At 32.8% G+C, this 23,664-nt stretch overlaps 1 protein-coding gene across 2 annotated transcripts in view; it reads left to right on the plus strand.

Moving 5' to 3' along the window:
* The first annotated feature begins 381 nt into the window (after nt 1-381).
* Nucleotides 382-23,664, plus strand: part of LOC108200246 (uncharacterized) — a 35,166-nt gene continuing 11,883 nt past the window's right edge. Inside the window, exons 1-7 of one of the 2 annotated variants that reach the window (XM_017368333.2) lie at nt 390-1,387; nt 1,485-1,881; nt 3,615-3,670; nt 3,784-4,014; nt 4,131-4,422; nt 4,529-4,725; nt 4,874-5,394. In XM_017368333.2, coding sequence (XP_017223822.1) covers nt 603-1,387; nt 1,485-1,881; nt 3,615-3,670; nt 3,784-4,014; nt 4,131-4,422; nt 4,529-4,725; nt 4,874-5,027 — 2,112 coding nt within the window. In that variant the 5' untranslated portion in view covers nt 390-602 and the 3' untranslated portion in view covers nt 5,028-5,394. Of the gene's footprint in view, nt 1,388-1,484; nt 1,882-3,614; nt 3,671-3,783; nt 4,015-4,130; nt 4,423-4,528; nt 4,726-4,873; nt 5,395-23,664 lie in introns of those variants that run through there. The other variant, XM_064084683.1, reaches the window with a different exon arrangement.

A 23,664-nucleotide genomic window follows, 5' to 3' on the forward strand; every position in this document is an offset into this window, starting at 1 on the left:
CAGATTGATCGGAGATTAATTGAATATTTAATCAGTTCGGTAAACTACACAACAGAGATTAATAGATCATGATTAATAATCGACTTCGAGAGCATGTATGATACTCCCTCTGTCCCATTTAATTGTATACGTTTCTTTTCAACTGCTCGACACGCATTTCAATGCTCTTATAAAATATAGTTCCGTAACTTATTTTTGAGATTTTCTTTTTCTGAATAAAAATATAACATCCAAACTTTAATTCAGAAAAAGAAAATTTTAAAAATAAATTACACAACTACACTTTACAGGAGCATTAAAGTCCGTGCCGCGTCCCCGTCCCCCAATGTATACAACTCAGGGGGACGGAGGGAGTATAAAATATGAAATGAATGTGCATCGTTTTTCTATCTTTATTTTGTTTCAGGTGATGTATCTAAGGATAGACGTTATTTACTAAACTAGATAGGCTCCGATGAAATTTGTTACCTAGTACAAATAAATACTTGTAACTTCCCTTCCGATAATATCTGTTACATTTCTTGATCTCTACTTTCCTCACTCTCTGACTCTTTCATGCTACCTTAACATCCTCCCTAAATTTCACACAAATATTTATTATCATGACACTGGTAAAATTGTCTGATGGGGGAGCTGTTAGCTCGGCTACGGCTCTACAGACCTGTAGAGATTCGAAAATCGTACCTGTCGAGGATGACTTGTTAGCTCGCTCGATAAATCCTGAATCGGGTATTAAAATTTGTGGTGGTGATGAGACGGAGAGTATTGAGAGGAGGTTTTACGAGGAGGAAGATTTTTCGGGGAATATTTATGATCAGGTTGGTGGGAGTTCTGATGAGGATGATTCGGGTGATGATTTTCGCGAAAAAATTGATGAGAAGGTGAGTTTGTCATCGGCAGAGGATTTAGATGAAGGGTTTTCGATGAATGAGAAAAATGTAAATGATGGAAAGAAGATCAATGGTGAGTTTGAGGTTTTGATTACACCGAATCCGCAGCTTCCAAGGCCCGAGGCACCGCCTGGACTGACTATGAGTGAGCCAGAGTCGTCCCCGGGTGATGTTTCTGGTGAAAGTGAGACTTCTTGGAAGTATTTTTTGGAGAAGAGTAGCAGCTTGTCATCCGCGATCACGAAGAGATTATATTCTTATAATAGTAGTAGTGATGGTGATGAGCATGTTGATGGTGATTCGGACAAGAATTTGGGTTTAACTAAGGTTACAGAGTTTTTGTCAGGTGTGAAATTGGTTGTGAATTCGAAGAGTAATGATGAAGATGATGAGCGTGTTAAGGCGACGGGGTTTAGAGGAAGGATTTCCTTCTTCTCTAAATCTAATTGTCGTGATTGTACTGCGGTTAGATCATTCTTCAGAGAGAAGAATTTGAGGTATTATTGCATTCTTAGATGTTTTTAATTTGAAGTATAGAGTAAAAGTTATTTGAATTGCTGCGAGAAGTATTTGAAATCTTGTTATGATTTTCAGGTATGTGGAAATCAATATTGATGTGTTTCCGCGGAGAGTGAAGGAGCTGATAGAGAGGACAGGGTCTTCATCAGTGCCGCAGATATTTTTCAATGAGAAACTGTTAGGTGGATTAGTGGCCTTGAATTCGTTAAGAAATAGTGGGATGTTGGAGGAGAAGTTAAAGGAGCTGTTATCTGAAAAGTGTCCAGATACGGCGCCAGAGGTGCCGTTGTATGGAATTGATGACCCCGAGGAGGATCGGATGGATGAGATGGTGGGGGTTGTTAGGGTCTTAAGACAAAAGATGTTTATTCAAGACCGTGTGATGAAGCTGAAAATGGTGAGGAACTGCTTCTGTGGAGCTGAAATGGTGAATGAGATCTTGAAACTTTATGCAGGTCTTGATAGACTTGAGGTACATTATCTTCACACTTAATTCAGTTTCAGCCTATTGCTTTGCTTGATTATGAACTTGTTAGATAATTAAATAAAATATAAATTACGCGGTATGTCCTCAGAGGAAGGTTTCCGGGATGTTCATCTATTATCCTTAGATAGCTATGTTAATAAATTTCTGTACTTAATCTGTGGGGACTTTAAAGTACTGAGAATAAATAATGAGAAGCATGCATGCTCCATGATGGCTTTGAGCTTTCGAATAGAAAATATGCTTTGTCCCGATCTGTTTTTGGGATAGGGGCTGAAATGAGTAGTTTAACTATCTTGGAAAGTTCGTGTTTTTTAAAAAGCTTAGAAAGTACTTTTACTTGCAGCAGTTTCAGAATTCTCTGTAGCTGCTGAATCCGAAAAAGTTAATTGTATAAACTACAGATTGCTAGCTGTTGTTTCTGCAACTATCCGAAAAAGTGATAAATTTCAGGAAGAGTGTGGTAATTTCTGTAAAGATTCGAATTATGCCTCTCAGTAGGTCTCCTTTTGATCCTGCTTTCATCGTCAGAATGGCTTCTAAAATACATAACATGTGCAGAAAGAAACATGATTAATAAAGATCCAACAGTTTTCTTTTGATTCAGTTTGTATGATAACAAGTTTGTTATTCCTGTTGCTTAGTATTAACAAAATCATCCCTTTCTATCTTTTTCCATGCTTGATTATGTCGCGTTGTCAAGAGAAAAGTTTGGTCAATATATATGATGCTTTGCTCTTTTAAGATCAGCTTATAACAGTTTGGATAATGCTAACATCAATCTATAACTGCTCTAGACATAATCTTAGAAGATGTCTTTTTCGCATTATTGATCTTTTCTTCCCCACCAACCATCCCGAAATTGCTTTTACCAGAACTGATAGCACATGGTACTTGATCCATTCATTTTCAGCAGCTGGAAACTCAGTGGGTTTAATCATATTTCAGTATCAAGCACCTGGCCCTATGTGTTTGTTACCTAGTTATTTTCATTATTGACTAAAAAAGGGAATCACTGATTCCCATACAGTAGTAATGATAGTATAGCTTTCGTAATACCCTTGGTATGTACTGAAGCAGACTAAGTAAGCTGTATCAGTAGACGCGGAGAATTCTAATAGGAATCTACTCATAAACAAGGGAGAATTTCTCAACTTTATTCTGCGTTAAGTATAGTGAACGATCTCTGACAAAAAAAAAAAGTATAGTGAATGATCAAACAATTATGTCTTAAGAACTGCAGAAAGGATTGAGACCTGCTAAAGTAAATTTCAGAATGTGAAATAGCTAGGATGCACTTCTCTCATTCCTTTACCAGTACATCACGACCGGGTAAAATGAAGTAGTTCTATAAATAAAGATGAGGGCTAATTAGGTAGATTGAGACTCTGTTGTATAGTACACTATTTACAAAACAGTCCTTAACAGGGTCCTAACCGCTGTCTTGGTGAATCTTCAGTACCTGTGAGCTTGTTATTTTTACTAGAGTATCTGCAGGTTGTTCAGGGAAGTAGCACGTGTCTAGTATGTCGGTCCTGATACAGTTTATTTGCTCTGTAAATAAATTTCTCACTTTAATAAGGAAATTTGAGCGAGTTCAATACGTTTTTGCAATTATAAGTTCATCTCAGTTGATCTAGAGTTGGATACACATGCACAAGTGCTTGTATTAAGCTTTACTACATTAGTCCTTTGCCACGTCTAATTTTAATTTTGATTAGGCAGTTGAGATTGGAAAGCAGCTGGCTCAGAAGCACTTCATACACCACGTCTTCGGGTAAGAACCGGATGGTGTCCATATAAGCCATAGCAGAAACTCTTGTGATTCAAATAGTTTATTTTACGCCTTTATGTTAATTTTTCGTCATGCATCCATTTGTCTCTTTGCAGAGAAAACGAATTTGAGGATGGAAATCACTACTATCGATTTCTTGAGCACGAGCCATTTATTAGTAGATGCTTCAATTATCATGGTTCTGTCAATGACTGTGAACCCAAAACCGCTGTTCTGATTAGCCAAAGGCTGACCAAATTAATGTTTGCAATACTTGAATCTTACTCTTCTGACGACCGGCAACATCTGAATTATGCGGCAATCAGCACTAGTGAGGAGTTCCGGAGGTAATTTACACATAACAAATTTTTCCGGTTCATGTCTATTTACTATAGCAAATTTTATACTTTATAAGGACAGCAAGGATAATATTTTCATGGTTTCTTGTTGTTCACAACTGCAGATACGTAATTTTAGTAAAAGACCTTCAAAGGATAGATCTCTTCTCTCTGTCAGCCGAAGAAAGGATTGCCTTCTTCCTGAACCTGTACAATGCAATGGTCATCCACGCGGTGATTAAGGTCGGACATCCACTGGGAATGGTGGACAGGAGATCCTTCAATAACGATTTCCTTTACGTAATTGGAGGCCAGCCCTATTCTCTAGCCGAAATCAAACATGGAATCCTTAGAAGTAACCGAAGAGCGCCTTACTCATTGGTAAAATCCTTTGGTGCTGGAGACAAACGTTTAGCAGTAAGCCCAAATTTCTGTTTAATCTTTTCTGGAGTTTTTCTATATCAGATCTAAATAGTCAACAATCTCTTCCCTTCGCAACTAATTTCATGTCAAAAATTTACAGCTGACTCTTCCAAAGGTTAATCCATCAATACATTTCGGACTCTGTGATGGCACAAGGTCAAGCCCAGTAGTGAGATTTTTTACACCTCAAGGAGTAGATTCTCAACTAAGATATGCTACTAGAGAGTTCTTTCAGAGAAACGGAATCGAGGTGGATCTGGAAAAGAGGACTGTCAATCTCACCAGAATCATCACCTGGTATATCATTCTTTTACAAATTTATCACCATTTGGTTTAATCAATAACGCCCACACGTATTAGCAAATTATATGGCTCAAGTCTGCGGATACCTTATGATAATTTGAGCTAGAACACAGACATTTAGTAGTTCAATTTTTTAATTCAGGTTCAATGTTGATTTCGGACAAGAGAAGGAAATATTACAGTGGCTGATGACATATTTGGACGCAACAAAGGCAGGTCTTCTGTCACATCTGTTAGAAGACGGCGGGCCTGTTAATATTGTTTACCAGGACTATGATTGGTCTCTTAACAGCTGAAATGAGTCCTCAACTTAATACAAGGCCGACACACAGAGACCATTTAGTTCGGATTCCTGAAGAAGGGACTAAGAATTTATGTACAAAACCACAAAAGCACAGAGACTCGGTTAGTTTTGATCTCTTCTCCCCTGCTTTTTCACACTCAATTGATGCCGAAAAATTGAATAATGTCATCTGGTTTAGGTGTTACCACTGTATGACTTCTGTTAGATATAGATAAGTAGCTGATGTTCATTACTGGATATTTAAGAAAAAGTTTAGCTCTGTTTCTCAGATCAGAAAATTTACTTACTATCCATGTATCAATTTGAACAATTTACTGCAAATGTAAAAGAAAAATGGAAGTTCTTGTATATTTCCGAAACAGAGGAGGGTATGTAGCATGCTTAAGACTTGAATTTCCATCATCACAGAAAATTTAAAGACACATAGCAAGCAAGAAGTGATAAGATTATTGATCATAAGATGAAGGCTACGCGTTTATAATATAATGTATGAAATACATTATTTTTAGTCGAAGTTGTAATTAGTCACGAGGGCATTCGGAGAGGCAGAAACAGCCGTTGCCTGCACAAATGCCGGAATAGAATCCTCGGCCCTTGCAGTAATCGCTGCACTTATCGTCATCACATGATTCCTCCAACTCCTTCAACTCTTCCCTCAATTTGTACTTGCATAAGTTAGCTGATGCCACTTCCTCCACCATGTTGTTTTCTGAATAAAATTATGAACATTTAATTTTTATACGAAACAATTAAGAGTAAAAGAGTAACATACACAAATGGAGCATTACGGAGATAAACTAACAACCGTTAATGACGAGAAGCATCAGTGCAAGCACAAGAATCCGCGAACATTTGGCTGGTGAGTACTGACCCATCAATCTTTATTGAGCTTGATAGCACGAAAACTTGGTTGAAGTTTTCGTTTGTGGTTGATCAGCCTAAGTAAGATAGAAATGGACAGAAATGCACATAGAGGTGCCAAGTACTTGATGTTTGCTCAATTCAGTATAGTTGTTTACGTTCAGGTAGTAACATCATGAAAATAGAAATAGTTGGTACGTGTGCTGCAACTCGAGTTTTATTGATGTTGAAGGTTGAAAGAAATAGCAAATGATAATATGTAATTGTAATTGATATGATGGGCTACCAGCAGTGTAGAAGTCAGGGTAACTGGGCATCCCCTGGCCATTAACGAACGAGTGTCAAGAGTTGTCTAGAGTCTGTTGGATCGATCGGTTGGCTTGACACTCATTTCTGACTGTCCAAAGCCATTTGTGTATGTTTTGATCATATGTTTCTTGTAGTGGAGAGAAGTAAATTTCCACATTTGTCAAATCCATGGAGAAATCTGCATAGGGAAAAGAAGGCCAGAAGATCGAAATCCGTATATAATTGTCTCCATAATTTTGATAAAACAACATAATCTTTTAGATCACTAGTACAAAATGAATTTTTGACGTCACATTTTCAGCGTCGGTTTACAAAGAACCGTCACTTATACTACTTAACAACGTCGGTTTTTATTTTAACCTTCATTTTGATTAAACTAGTTGCGTAGAATGTTTATTTAACCGACGCTTTTAACTCTCAAAGATATGCCTAGGTTTTAAAATGTCTATCACGTCGGTCATTCAAGAACCGACGCCGGATACCGACACAATTGAGCATGATTTTTAACGTTAGCATTCCGACAGACCTACAAAATACGTCGTGATTTTTAGCGTCGGTTTTTGGGAAGACCGACACAATTGGTCATAACTTTTTGCGTCGACATTCCACAAGATTAACGTTATTAGAGAATTAACGATTAAGTTAATTTTTGTGTGTTTTTCTGAACCGACACATTTAATATTTTGTGTCGCTAAATTAACCAACGATGTGGGCATACACCTATGCCTCTTCCATATACTACTGTTGACTGATGTCTTAGGACTTTTTTACCGACGTGATAGTCACTTTTATATTTAAGTGGATTTTTGATTGCTTTGATTCTAATGTTCTAGGAAACTTGAACTTCGATTATGTAATAATCGATAAAGTAATAATATTTTCTCGTATACTAACATAATGTAGATATCGTATTTTTATTCTTGATAAAATAATAAACTCTTGGTTCCAAACTTGTTACTTTAAAGAAGTTTAACTATAACTTGTTATCCTGATAAAATTAATAATTATCATATGTAAATCCTAATATCTTTTATCTATCTTGTAATTAAGGTGCATGATTGATCCTTACACTGAAGTAAAGAGACAAGTACTCAATATTAGGTTAAGGCAGACATCATTTTAAGATAGATCAATCCATACATGATTTTCCAGAAACATAATAATTAATATATGGATGGGAGATTTATTAATCTAATTGACTTGAGGAGGGTAGTGATTGTGATGAGAAGTGCAATTTGGGAGACAGTAACAGATGTACTCCAAACACTGCCCGCTACAAAATCCATCTTTCTTGCACGCCGCTATACATGGCGGGTCTGAAGTGCACTCCTCGTGATATTTCTTCAACTCTCTCTTCTCAGCTTCTTCAGTTCCTCCCTTCTTCATCTCTACAACACATAACATAAATTAGCAGCTCATTTTCATCGAAAATCAGTACTCCCTCTATCCCGTTTTAACTGATGTTTGACTTTTTAGCATGTATTTTAAAGTGACAAAAAGTATATTTTATACTTGATAAACAAATTTAATTTTTATATCAAATTAAAGCTTAGATTCTAAACTTTAGTTTAGAATACATATTAATGATAATAAATATATTTAGCTATGAATTTTTTAACACCTCAATTTACGTGAGAAAAATTCAAAAACAGTTAAAATGAGATAGAGAAAGTAGTATATATGGTGATTCGACTCCTTTACCTTTCTGTTCTTTTTCATGGAATGCTGGAGCCGACTCGTTCACCTTTCTGTTCTCGGACTTGCGCTCCTCATCAGCTGCATGCACCATTTCCATCCCTACATAAATGTAAATCAATAAGTATATTAGCTAGACAGTGCTTTGCAATTCCACTGTTAGCAACACACACACACACACACTCTTGATCAAAGGCTCAAGAATTAACCATAGATTACTGGGCGAAGCATGAGCACAAGCACAATAATCCAGGATAATTTTAGTGAGCCACTCATAGTTCTCGTTGTTTAATACAGATCATGTAGCAAGTGAGGATGAGAAATCATATATATATAGATATCACCAATAATTTTCCGTGCTATATTCTACTAGTATTTTTCCCGTGTATCTGATTATTATTATGAAATGAAAATCTCGATTAATCCTTAAAAAATATTTTACCGATTTATTCTGATTCGACTAAAAATTTTTGATTTATCGATAAAATCTCCTATAAATTCTGAATCGATTTCCGATTTCTACAATCATGAATATCATGTATATTTTATTCAGATTGTATGCTAAAATTTAGTTATCGATTCGATGAATTTCGTATCTAAATACTAGAATGAGTGGTTTGCAGGGTACTGAGAAAGAACTGCTTGCTTCCTAATTTATAGCATAGCTACCACTTAATTAAGGCATCAGACTAGCATACCTTCCGTGAGAGCAAATGATAACGCTTGCCCAAACAGTAGGAACTCGATCGGTAGCAAATCATAATTATATAGCCACATAGCTGCTTTCTAAAGAAGAAACGGAGAATTTTGATGATTAGTTGCACGTAGGTACTTAGTAATAATGCATGCATGATAAATCATATAACTGGGTTCCCGTCTAAGTAATTCTACCCCAGCCTTTATATGTTATTATACATATTTACCAAACTCAGCTGTAACAAATTAATTATCTGTATACGTAGCAAGTTCTTCATAAGATATGTTAATACTCAAAATTTAATCAAAAATCATTAAAAGGGTTACTAGTTAACGAAATCATTATTACTGTATGTCTATATTACTCCCTCCGTCCCGTGGAAAGTATACATATGGATTGGATATGAAGACCAAGAAAAGTGTTTAATGTGCAGTAATGAGAAAGAGAAAGAAAAATAGGTAAATTAGTGGGACCCCTCAATATATAATTGATAATTGATAGATTTGAAAAAGTAGTTGAAAATACTTTGATCCGTATTAACGTCAAGAATCCTAGTTAACGTCGTTAGAATCCTAGTTAACGTCGTTAGAATCTTTTTGACGGAAGGACTTAGATTAGAAAACGGAAAAGTTAAATGACCTAAAAACGGAATCTTTAATTCAAGGATCTAGACAATAAAACGTCAATATTTGAGGGACCTATAATTTAATTTTCCGGTATTGTATATCATAAAAGTTTATTGTGTTGGGAAAATTTTGAAATGTATAGAATTGAGTGGGACATCTAAAAAAAGAAAGTGTATAGAATTAAATGGGACGGAGGGAGTATTATACTATAATAAGTCAACATGAAACTTTTCTTTAAAAAAAATAAATAAAGATAAACAATTATATAAATAATATTTTTTTCTTAGTTAAAAGGTATCTACTTGAAAACAAACACAAATAATCAAGTAACTCTTCTTAACTGTAACTATAACGTATTTACCCCTATACAAACAAGAATGCTCTTTTAACTCTAACGTTAGCTATTTCAAAAAAATATGAAGTCTATGTAAAATAAATATTATATTTTTACTTAAAAATAAAAAATATGAAAATGTATAATTTAAAATTAATTAAAAAACACATACATATTGATATCGAAAAAATATTTATAGACAATAAAAATATTTTTTATTTATACTATCGATTTATAATATAAAAATATTATAAAAACTAAAGTTGTAAGAGAAAATATAATCAAACGATTCATATTTTTTAATCAAATTTCAATTTATTATCATCAATTAATCGACCATTCAATATATGACATCCAACCATACTAAACAAATAATAAACTAATATTAAAAATTAAATTATAGATGATAAATTTCAAACTATATAGCCGCTATTGCTTCAAACGGATTTAAGACTAGTATAAATAAAAAAAAGTGTGTTGGCTGCTTTTCCTCTCTCAAGAAGAAGAATGAAATTTCTAGTCAGACTAGATGAACCCTTCTTTTGTAATTGTTTTAGTATAGAAATACGGAAATTGTATCCATATAATCTAGATCACTTAATATTCGGGTTAATTATCAAATTGGTCACTAAAGTGTGCTTAATGTATCAAGTTGGTCACTGAACTCAAAACGGTATCAAGATGGTCACTAAAGTCACCATAAATATCAAACAAGTAACTTGAAATATGAGTTCAAGCAGTAAAAATATTATTTATAAAATTTTACATATTATTTTTAAATATTACCACAACCAACTAAAAGGTTATGACTTCTAGTATTTAAAATAATATATTTATATTTTATCAAGTTTATTTGTTATTTATATTTTATTATATAGTTATTTATTTGTTTTAATTAAAAATAAATAATAAATAAACTTGATAAAATCTAAATATATTATCATAAATATTCATAAACTTTTACTTGGTTTTGGTAACATTAAAAACTAATGTATACAACTTTATAAATAATATTTTTATTGTTTGAACTCTTATTTCAAGGTAATTGTTTAATATTTATGGCCACTTCAGTGACCATCTTGATACCGTTTTAAGTTCGGTGACCAACTTGATACATTAAGCCCACTTCAGCGACCAACTAGATAATTAACCCCTTAATATTCTTTAATGTCTTTGCACAGTTACCTTTTTTATTCTTGCTATCAGTTGAGTTAGGGGGAAATGCAATAGAGGTTAGATAACTTAAAATAGGTACCAGAAACAAATTATATTATTAATTATTTGATGAATCCGTAGGTAAAGAAGAACAATCAACACCAAGGAATCAATCTGTACATACAAGACAACCGAAGTCTACTCTCAATCACTAAAAGAAGTTATAAATGCCAAATGATTCTAGTAAAATGCTCAAAGACTCTTGTGTACTCACATTGATTATTTATGATTAATGTTCGAAACAACTACTTCAACGATCGTTTTGTCAATTATTTTGCAAAGAAAATGTGAAGATCATTGATCAATGCTAGTCACTTGTAAATCAGACCAATACACTAAGTTTCTGCATAAGTCAAAAGAATCAACACAATATTTATTCAGAGAAAGAATTGACAAAGCTTACTGACGATCAATGACGTATAAAGATCATTAACAATTAATATACTCTGAAAGTTAACTAAGTAATAGATTAATTATTTGTAAAACTAATTAATTAATCCGGTACTAGAATTATTTTCTCTATATAATTAGTAAAAATCGGACAATCAAATTAGGTAAAGTTTGGTATAGCTCAATTGTCAAACAACTTAAACCTCACATTCACCAAAAGGTTACAAACATTTGTAACCTTATTTATTTGAGGTTACAAACATATTATTATTGATGTTAAAAATGTCTACTGAGTAGTTGATAAATGTTGACTGTATAATATTACAAACCCTGACTTTCGAATGTTACAAATGCGCTCACAAACGCAGTCACAAAAGTGAGTCATAAATGCCTTTTGGCTAGGCACAAACAGCAGAAGTGGTTGCAAACAACCGGTAATCTAGGATGGAAACATGTCACATCACCAACTTGAAGCCTGCAATATATATTGATGATATGCATTCATTTCTTCATCTTTCCTACCGCAACATAGCTATTATAAAGAGTTAGTCGAGAGAGAGAGTGTGTGTTTATAAGTTTATTTTGTTACTATTATATACATCGATTTAGAGGGTTTCTATTGGCTTACCTTCTTTAATAATGGTGGACCCCCCTGCAGTTACAACAACCACACCAATCAAAACCCTCCATTTTTATTAATGTTAGTGCTTAGCATGTGCCCATGGGCACACACTAGCCAAACCGTATATACATTTCTATTTTGATTTCAATTTATATTACAAAGTTATAGAGGAGATCAATTGTAGCTAATCCATCAAATTAGATATTATAGCTGCTCGGGTTTTACAATTAATCAATATTCGCCGAATTATATTATTTTCTCAATTTTCATATTCTAAATTACATATCCAAAAAATAATTTGAAAAATGCACTAAAGACATATTCAACACCTCTTGTACCTTATTTAGTATCTAACAAATGGATTGATATTGAAAAGTGTAGCATATATTAGGTTCCTTTATACAAACATGCATATCTTGAAGATGTGTCACACTCCTTTACCAAAACTATGATCTTCAACTGATAAATTCGACTAGATGAAGACTAAAATATTAAACAAGTTCGAAAAAATTTGACATTTTACTTCCATTGAATTATAACCACCACGCCTTCAACAAAGAACATACCATCGATTGTGAATCCAAAACATCTAAAACTATTCTACACTTTATTTATTTACATCATTTTATTTAGATTTCATCTTTGCTAATGTATCTTGATCATGTACTAGGCTAGGATACAAGACTAAAAGAAGATGCCGCGTCCTTGATCCTGAATGAGATATCGAGGCTGAATCCGACTCCTATTGGGCAAGAGATATGCGATTTTTCGTTCTTGCTTAAAATTTTGTCTGCGCACACTATGTTTACGAAATTTGCGCAACTCTTGAAAGGCATTTTCTAGGCGTTTGGTGATTGTTGTCATAATTTGGTAACAAGAGGCCGTGATGACCAGCACGAAAAGGAGTAATCCGAGTGTTGTAATTGAATTTGCCATTTTTGTTATGTCTATAAGTTAGAAAACTATGGACATGTACTTTAGTTTCATGAGTTGGATTGATCATCAGTATGGGATATAAATAGATGAAACAGTTTCAAACATGTAACGCTAATTTTGTATATTTCTAATTTCTCATGCGGATACTGCCATTTTCTTTACTGTCCAACATGATCATTTTGGATTATCTTCTTTAATGAATATATCTAGTTGTATGTTTGCATTTTAAACGTACAAATGCTATTAAATTTTAATGCATACAACGTCGAACTCTTTGCTTCCTTTTCGATCGATTTTATGTGCGCCTCATTGAAAGTATGCAAGCTAATAACGTGGTTCTAATTATCTTTTAAAGAGGGTTAAAATCAATGGTTCAAATATATTGGTCTAGATTAAAGGCCCGCAATTTATAAAAGCCCTTAAGTTATTTTACATGAAAATCTCATATCTCTTTCGAAGACAAATAATATATGTTACATAATTAATTTAAATTTGTTCAAAATCAATGTGTCATTTTGTTTATCATGATAAAGAGTAAGGTGTTTTTTCAATGAACAAAAACTATACTTCGTGGGTCTAAGAAATGGGTATGACTTATCAATATTATTTTTTAATTTTATCATTTATGAATTCATATGTGAATATGTCATTCAAGCAATTAAAAATAATAATTTCATAAAATTAAACCAGAAATAAAAAATATTATATAAATAATTTAATTTTGAGTTGATCTCTTTCAAACCCTATTCTCAATTCACCAATCTACGGACCATATAACCCCTTAATTATGTCAAGTACCTAAACAAATGTTACATTCAAAAGGAATTTTGCCACATGACATGCATGATTCCAATGAAGTGGATTGTTGAAATGCTTCAAACTTTGAAGAAAAACCCTGTTTGTGATTTCGTTGTCTTGCCAAACAACATATTAACATAGAATGCTAAAATCTGAAAATTCTCGACTTTGTAATTGTTTAGTATCGTTTTGCTCTAGCATATTATATATATTTTTCTAATTGTACAACTGAGACTAAAGAAAGTTAGGAAGGCATATGACAAAGTCATCTACCTTATTTCTTTTGTAGTTATTTTATGTCTTATGCTTCAACAATAAATAATGAGTAACAAATATATCATAAAATTATTGGAGGCCAATGCTTATAAACTTAAAACAAAGGTTATGGACTAAAAGGGTTCCTTAATGACTTATTAAATTATGTATTAATTTAATCGAGTTTTAAACAAATAAGGTGCTCATCAAGTAGTTATTGCAAATAATTTGGATCGTATTAAATCGGTTATATGCTCATCCCTATAGTTATTATTACTTTTTTTAGTTTCGTCTTGTAGCATATTCCCGATATTCATTCCAAATTATATACTAATGCAATATCATGTCGACACAAACCAACTCTAAGAGCATTACGAGTTTACAAATATTTATATCTAACTTTTATATGGCCATCTAATAAGCCCGCCATCTTTTTCATGAAAATGGCCACAAACAATATAATGAAATTATTGAGAACTAACAAGTTATGCTCACTTGAAATTTTAGGATGATCTAGTAAAAAGAAGGATGATCTGGTGGAAAAATATGATAAAAGGGATAAAATGGTGAAAGGGTGGCAAGTAAATGTGATGAAGCACAATAATGACACTAAAGGGGAGAAAGTGGAAGCAAGGGAGTGAAAGTCACTTTTATTAGTTTTGAAAGAACAGCTCACTTTTATTAGTTTTGAAAGAACAGCTCGAAAACAATAATAGCGACTAAAACCAAAAAAATTCGATGACACTTTAAGTGACCAAAATTATTACTCTGTTGAAAATAGTTTCCCGCTTAATAAATAAAGTGAAAATCTTGCAGCCTAATGAAGGCGGGAAATGCGGTCGAATATCTAAATTTTGTTTGTGGGTTGGAGGCCATAACTTTGACACCATTTAATTCTCGTGTTCGGAATTAAAAACTCCTCTTTGTTGAAGAATAACAACAATAAATAACCAAAATTCAAGAAAAAAGGAGGGTGAGGAGGGGTGGTCGGTATTTGCTTTTTCACTTTCCCCGACAATGTTTATTTCAATTTAACAAGTTTAGGTTGTATATTACACTATCATATACACAATTTTTAATTTGAAAATGGCCTCCTTGCCCAAGCAGGCTTCATGCCATTGCATGGGCTGCACAGGGTCAAAGCTGGGCCTGTTTAAGTCTTTTGTGTGAAACCAATTTTTGACAACCTCGCGCTCCCCCAAAATCTACTACCCTTAAAATTACTTATGATGACTATCTTACGATGGCAACATAATATATGAAATCTTATGAAGTACTTCTTACAACGGAATTGTGTGTGTATTTTATTTTAATTTTCATTTTTTGTAGACGTACAACAGTTAATTTTGGATACAAGTTTCTTGTGACGGAATTCTTACGACGGTGTGCTTGGCAGGAGAATTCCATTTTATTTTATTTGTTAGCGACATAATTTTAACACTAATATATAAATACGATGGAACCGTATTCAGTCGTAAGTTCCAGCCCGGATAGTATGTTCTGCGCGTCAGCTTGATCTGTCAAAAGTATTTCGTTGTAAAAAGCCAGTTTTGTTGTAGTGTTTCTTTCTGTAGAATTCGTGTGGAGGTGAAAGTCATTAGTGCGGCAACAGTGAAGTTATTAAAAAGAACATAACAGTAGAAGTATCGTACATCGTTTACACAAAAATGACAAATATCATCGACTTTTTATATATATAGTGTTGAATGAGGAATGTAGAATCCACCGGGGTGCTTGATCAAGATTTACAGGTTAACCCTCTTGGATCCTGCTTCGGAGTGAGTTATGCAGATCACAAGTACATTGCTATAATTAAGTGATTGATCACTGTTAAGAAACCTTTGCAGGCTCATCAGATGTCCCTTTTAAATCATTGTTATTAATTAGATATATACTGATCGTTTCTAACTTCCCATTTCTTTCCTTAGCTTCTCCTTCGCTGTATTACATTCCGTATCCAACCCATATGTAAAGAAATGGTGGCAAGGATAGGGTGAAAACATCTTGTTAAAGTTGGACTAAGTGATTTGAGATGTACTAATCCAGCCTTTTTGTATGGCTTGATCTTATGCATTTTTTATTTCTCATCTTCACAAAAGTCTAAATAAATTCTTAATTGGATACTAAAACCCGACAATATTTAGCAAAAAGAAAAAGAAAAGACGGACAGATTAATGGAGCTTTATTTAATTTGAGCACACACGGTATGGATACAGATCTGCAGGCTATATGCCCTTGCTTTTTTCTAGTAGGACTCTCCATAATAAATAAGATTGATGTTAATTCCAAACAAATTTAAACAACTTAAACCATACAACCAACACAGTTTTCATCACACTCTCTACTTTCTTTCCGAGGCCAGTAAATCCATTCCATATTACTGCAGATGGAGGTTGTTGACCACCAGCACTCGTCTCATCGGATAATCCTACTGCATCAACTTGCCTAGTGTTTGTGGCAATAGGAAGTTGTGCCTTAAACTCGTTTTCGAAAAAATCAAAGATACCTGTTTTATAAACTGGTGCAGCAATATCTTTTCTTTGAATTACTCGTCTTCCATTCTCTTCTGTGTTAATCCAAACCCGAATACTGATGAGCTTCGGACTATCTGATACATGCTCCATGTTTAAGCTTACAAGTTTTAAGAACTCCTTATTGTCTACACGTGATGAAGAGATATGTACCAAATTCCTTATATAATCACCCCATCATCTGTAACCGATAAATAAAACTACGAGTCCAGATTTTAGTAGAAAAAACGGCGGAGATGTACAGTGTAACACTTGCGTGATATTGTATAAAACTGTTATAAAATTAAGATCATCTGAAACGTCAAGAAATATGTGTGTAACGGCAACAGCATATAGATTATTAGCCGAATCCAAAGTAGGAGATATACTTTGTAACTATTACATAAGGTAGTATAAAACTATCAGAAAACATTATAAAAAATAAAACGGCAACATATATACTGTGTGTATATATTTTGTTACTGGGTCGGGCAACATATAGATATTGTGCAAGACATATAGTAGATAAAACTTGAGGATGACAGTGTGAAATGAAATGATACTATAGAACTAAATTTTTTTTTTTTATCTTGTAACAAAATATAAAAATATAATGTTGGATATAGTGCAAGTATATAAATTTTTAACAAAATAAAACCTGGTTGGAGTGTAAATTGAGCCAAATGGTTCCTGACCTACACAAACTCGACCTTAAAATATATGAAATTGACATGACCATAATTAAGTTGAGCTCACTCGAGCTCTAGCTATGTTAATGATGTATTGGGTTCTAACTCAAGTTTGAAATTGCTCCGTTCATGAGACTTAACAAGATAATTCTGTTTGTATCTTTATTATTATTACTTAAGTATAATATATATGTAATTCATATATTATTAGTATAAGTATTATATATTTATATATATATAATATGTGTATATATCGAACACGAGCCAGACTTATTTTATTCAATCTTTTCTGGGTATCATGTAAAATTGATTCGAGGTTTCGAGTCGAGCTCGAACATATCAAATTTTTGTCGAGTCAAGTTCTAAATTTAAAATTATTGTTTGGTCGAACTCGATCACGAAAATGCTCGAATTAACTCAGATCAGTTTATTTACGGGCAAAAATATTTGTCATATCTGAGTCTTGTTTAAATGAGAATAAAAGCTTAAAAATCCAAAATATTGTTCAACAATATTTAAACAATAGATAATTCAGATTTTATTAAACAATCATTCAAATTATTTCATTTTTATATCATATATATACATGAGTCACAAGAAAAATAACGCGAGGACGGAAATTATCCAAATTAAATCCAATCTCTTTATTTTGTAAATAAAATAGATATATATAGTAACAATAGACCTCAATTTTTTCGTTATAGGGGTCAAATTTTATGTCCATAATTTTATGTGACCACAACTTGATATGGGCCAAAAATATACCGATCATCATAATTTGACGTAGATTTGTTTATATAAAATCATGATGTGGGTATTGTTCGATCGGTTGGTGGATCAAACATAAGTCATATTTAATATTTAAATCATGATGTGGGATCGATGAATCGGTTGGTAAAATTTATATTTTGTAAAAGATATATAAATGTATCCAAAAAATCTTTTACAATTTAATAGCCCCTGCAAAATAGATTCTATAAAAGAATTGTGCAAAGTTTTAATAAAGTAGTTATCTTTCTATTATGAGTCTCAAGATAATATTTATGAGGACATTAATATTTAAAATTTAAATATTCCAAAATCAACTTAAATATAATTATTTTGGAAAATAAAAATGGCACCACCTAAAGAAAGTGTCTAGTAGAATTTAAAATTCTAAAAATAACATTCAAATGAAATCTAACTTTTTGGAAAATAGTAGAACAATCGAAGAAAACTATCCTATTATGAGTTTGAAGATAATGTTATACAAAATTGAAAAGTTGGTTGTCAAATTGTAAAAAAAATAATCAATGACAAAGGGGAATATTTAGAATGTAAAGTTCCTAATAAATATGAATTTCGTTGTTTTTTTAGAAATACTAAGCTCAAAGGTAACGTCCAATATAATATAATATTGGCAAAAGTTAAATCTTAAAAATAATAAAACTACCCCAAAAACTCGCTAACATGTGTAAAAGGGTTCTCTTCCTAATTCATTTCATAAAAATTTCTCTTCAACCTACAAGCCGCTCTTCATTCTTTTCCTCATTCTTACACAATGGAAATGCTCAAAAATGACGACGAAGATGATTGCCTAGAAATGCTTGAGGCGATCAAGTCAGTTGAGCAAATCTTGAATTACAAATTTAAAGACCAAAAGTTACTAGAAAAGGCTTTGACACACCCTTCTTACACCAAATCAGAGTCCTATGAACGCCTAGAGATAGTGGGGGATGCTGCTCTGGGATTAGCAATAATTAATTTTGCTTACCTTGCTTATCCTCACCATGATCCGGGTGTTCTTTCGATTATTAGATCAGCTAACATTAGCACAGAAAAGCTAGCTCGTGTTGCCATTAGCAGTGGTTTATATAAGTATGTTCGCCACAATTCTCCATCTTTGGATCATAAGGTATTCTTCTGTTTCTTAATTAAGAGTTTACGAGAAAGAATGTTAAATTAAACCTTCAATTTTTTAGATATATATATTTGATATGGGGTTTCGAAATTCATTTATGCGTAAGTATGGTACTGACTTTGATCTAACCATTTTATTTAACAACCATACATGTTTAATTGGATCTTGAATTATTTTATCCTTTGAAAATGTCTTAAATGATAAAGACTTAGTTGATGTTTATTTAAATTAGAAATTTAGGGAACACATACAAATTGCCCGTTAATAATAATATTATTGTCTTGATTTTTTTTTGTAAAAATAGACTTGTAAGAATTAAGTGACTACAATAAGAGTTGATCTGTTAAAAGAAGAAAAAAATACTAAGAAAATCTGGACCATAGGCATGGGTATCTCTCTCTGGAGGACTCAAAATTTCATGTGATACTTGTATTGTCTTAGGACATTATCATACTATTGTGCGATTAATTTATTCTCGGTAGGTTTTTATACTCTTTCTTCTATCGAGGTTAAATTTTTTCTTCTATAGATGTTGATTTGTTGCGAGAGATGGAAGAGATCTAAGTATATGTGTCTTATAAAATCAACCACATGCGTTTCTCTTGATGGGATATGAGGATCAGTAGTTTAGTCATCAAAAAGAAAAAATAGATCATGCACAAACATCATTTTTTACGGGGTCTTGGCAATTGATTGCTAGACACGTTTTAATTGGCATGTTATTTTTCGGCTGTTGGATATAGATGTTAATTTTTTGCTAGAGATGGAAGATCTAAGTATATGCATGTGTCTTATAAAATCAACCACATGAGTTTCTCAATAAATACCTTGATGGGAATGTGAGGATCTGTAGTTTAGTCATCAAAAAAAATCTAGATGGTGCACAAACATCATTTTATACAGAGGTCCTGGCAATTGATTGCCTGACACGTTTTAAATGGCATGCTATTTTTTGGCGGGTGGATATTCAATATTCACCGGACATGATTATAACAAAATTTTAATACGTTCAGCCCTTTTTAACCGGTGGACCGGTAAAATGACTCCATCCCGCTATTAAAAAGCCCTAGACGAGTTTTGTCTAGCCGTTAAAAAGCACCAGACATGCTAAAAAATTGTTATAATCTCATGCTATTTAAAACGTCCCTGGCAATCACGCACCACAACGCTTTATATAGTGGTAATTGTGGAGAGGTGTTAACAGGTATAGTACTCTAGTATTAAACTTTTATTTCCAATGTGTACTTATATATATAAATGGGATATGAAACATTGGTCTAGGTTAAAAAGTTTACTGAACTTGTACAACAAGAAGAGGATATTACAATTTATGGAGGTGAAATGAAGGCACCTAAAGTTCTTGCCGACATTGTGGAATCTGTGATTGGAGCAGTATATGAAGACCTTTGCTTTGATTTAAAGGCTACTTGGCTGGTATGTATATGATTATCTATCGCCCTTTCTACATTATTATTTTTGGTAACTTAAACATTTTTCTTCAACATGTTTTCAAATTTGAAAATAAAAATTAAGTAAGAAGTATATATATAGAGGTAAAAAGATGTCTACAAGTTATATTTTGGTGATGGACATATTTTAATTTTAAAGTATTTATATGTTCTTTAAAGGTTGTTGGAGGACTACTTGAGCCTATCATCACTCCTCAAATGCTACAAAAAAAACCTCAACCGGTATCACAGTTGTTTGAGTTGTGTCAGAAAAACGGACAACAAGTTGATATCAAGCAGACCAGAGAAAATGATAAGACTACTGCTAGTATATATATAGATAACAAGTTAATTGTTTCTGCATCTTCTGATCAAAAAGATAACGCTAAACTTCATGCTGCTACTGCTGCTCTAGAAAAAATGGATATAAGAAGTAGTTTTTCTGAAAATGGTAAGATCGGAACTGCCAAACGAAAAGCAATTTAGTCTCAAGAAAAAATGGGCAAAACCAACTTACAGGTATAAATTTTTATCTCATACAAATAATAATAATAATGATCTAGCTGATTTTTTTTATTTGTATTGTACATACTCACCTATGAAGCATGAGTGTGCGTGCGTGATACGGGAGGTACGGGAATAGGCAAAACCAAAAATATGGGGATACCGGTGGGGGAATACGGCAAATATTAAAAATATTTTATATGTGTGTGTGTTTGTGTGTGTGTCTGTAACACACACTCTCCAATCAATTATACAAGTATACCTTATCTACAACTTAATATAAACACGGACAAATATATTATTTTGTTTATAATGACTAATTAACCTTTTAAAATTGTGTAAATTTAAAGTTTTTTATTAAAAAAAGTTGCTAGAAATTACGAACATTGACATTCTGACGTATCGCCGCACCCCCATTTATGTATTCCCGCGTATCCCCATGTCACTGATACGCCACGTGGCGTATCTCGTACGTACCCCGTCGCACTCCCGCACTATGCGTCGTATCCTATACGCAGTTTTTCACCCAGATGGAGTATCTCTACTTTCTAGATACCGGCAAATGTTAACATTGTAGACACTTTATATGTATCTACATTTATTGCATTGCTATATAGCACAGTACTCATTAGATATTGTTTTGGTGAACCCTTGTAGACTGGTGAGAGAGGAAGGTCCCAATCATGCTAAGACATATGTTTGCTCGGTTAGTTTAAAAGTTGGTGATTACTTATTTTGCCAAGAGGGAGAGGTTAAGTCGAGGCGCAAGGATGCAGAGGGTTCTGCTGCGCTAGCCATGCTTCTCGGCTTACATGACAAAGACTTATTATGATTTTTCTTATAGTGAAGAAACTTATGTTGTATTTCCGCTCTATTTCTCATAAGTGTTATAACAAAGTCGTTTGAGATTTATTATGACTTTTTTCCTTCGGTTTACAATATTATACTGCACCATGATAAGAGGCTATCTATTGTATGGTTGATAATTACTTGATTATGGTCAAGTGTGGGACAACTAAATGGTTTTAGCCGTGGTTTAGTAATTGTTGTGACAAAGTAACTTATTTTAACGTGATTAGTTTTATGTAATTAAGTTGTTGTTTCTTGAGTTAAATTCTAATTTATAGATATTTATTCATGTTTGGTATTTTGGTTGAATCTTGTTCAAAGATAGCTATTGTGCTCATAAGTAATTATGTAAGTTCAACAAGCACCAACGACGAAGTTCTTTTTCATTTCTATGTACTTTTTGATTGCTACGATACAAAGACCCAAACATAAATCAACTAAATTTCTATGTAAAAGTATGTTATGTTTGCTTTCTATGTACCATTTTAGTTGCTTTTTAAAAGATGCACACAAACCAATTTTTACATTTATTGGAATGTTTATTTGAATACTTTTACATAGCTACTCCTAATAAAGTCAAACTAAACTACTATTTGTATTGTATGGAAAATATTAGCTGCATTTAAGAGGGGTAAAACTGAAATTTTCCTGCTAAATAATGATGTATGAAAACAAGAAAAAGTCACTTATAATGGGACACTAATCAAATTTTAAAAAGGCTGTTAAAATGGAACAAAGGGAGTATATTCTTACTATATTTAGTTTTTAATCATAAAATTATTCCACTTAAAAAATAACTAATATGATAATCCCAACAACATCAAACTCAATTCCCTTACGATATCATAATCCCAAGTTTAGAGTCTCTTTCAAATATTTAAAATGTTTTTTGACATTCGAGTCCTCGCACCAGTAGAATCACCTATAATTTTATCTACAATATGATATTTATCTCACTTTTTTAGTATGCACATTTTTCTTGACTACATGAGCCTTCTTCATCAGTGGAACTTGCATAAGTTGTTAAACAATTTTTCAAGTCCATTTCATTTTATCTCCCTGAGTTAGTGCTACTAAATTCTAGCGAATTTCTCAACAAGTTTAAGGGCTCATTTTCACTAGCTTCTTGATCTTGTACCTTAGGCACTTCTTTATCTTCCTTATAATCACAGTTTTCAAATTTTAAAGCATTTTTTGCAACTTCGTCATTTGTATCCAATCCAGGGCACTTGCCATCATCAAAACGCACATCAAGACTCTCCATCATTTTCTTATGTTGAATAACATAGACCTTCTAAGATTCTCGTCAAAGAATATTCAATAAAGATCCTCATATATTAATTTTGGAATCAAATTTTCAAACATATATCCAATTTGTCTTTAAAATAACACATTTGCTTCCAAACATATCAAAATTCTTAATTATAGGATTTTTTCCTCACATGATTGAGTAAGGTGACTTGCCATGACTATTGTAGATAAGATTTCTATTTTGAATGTAGCATGGTGTATCAGCGACTTCTTGCCGAATGCTAGTTGGCAATTGGCATCCCACGGCATTTTTCTTGCAGCTTCAACTATAATTTTATTCAGTCTTTCTACAACTCTATTTTGTTGAGGAGATTTTGGTGCTGAAAATCTTCAAATATGTCTTGATTTTTGCATAAATTAGTAAGCACAATAACTTATGTGAGTCACTACTGATTTTTTGGCCAGTTTTTTTAACTTCTTTATGAGTTCAATGGTGATGTATGTGAAGGGTTTCGAGCATCAAAAGCAATGAAAAAATGTGAAAAATATTTATAAAATCAAAATCATCCGCAGGATCAATGAAAACATATAATATTTAATTCGGAGATAGATTATTACCAATTAAAGCACCATGGAAGCTGCATTACGATCTACGTTTCTATTGTATCCACACTAATGCTTGTTACTCAAATAAGAGGTGTTTACCAGCACTCATTACTGAATTTTCTCTAACTCTCAAA

This window comes from Daucus carota, chromosome 9 (assembly GCF_001625215.2).
Source record: "Daucus carota subsp. sativus chromosome 9, DH1 v3.0, whole genome shotgun sequence".
NCBI lineage: Eukaryota > Viridiplantae > Streptophyta > Magnoliopsida > Apiales > Apiaceae > Daucus > Daucus carota.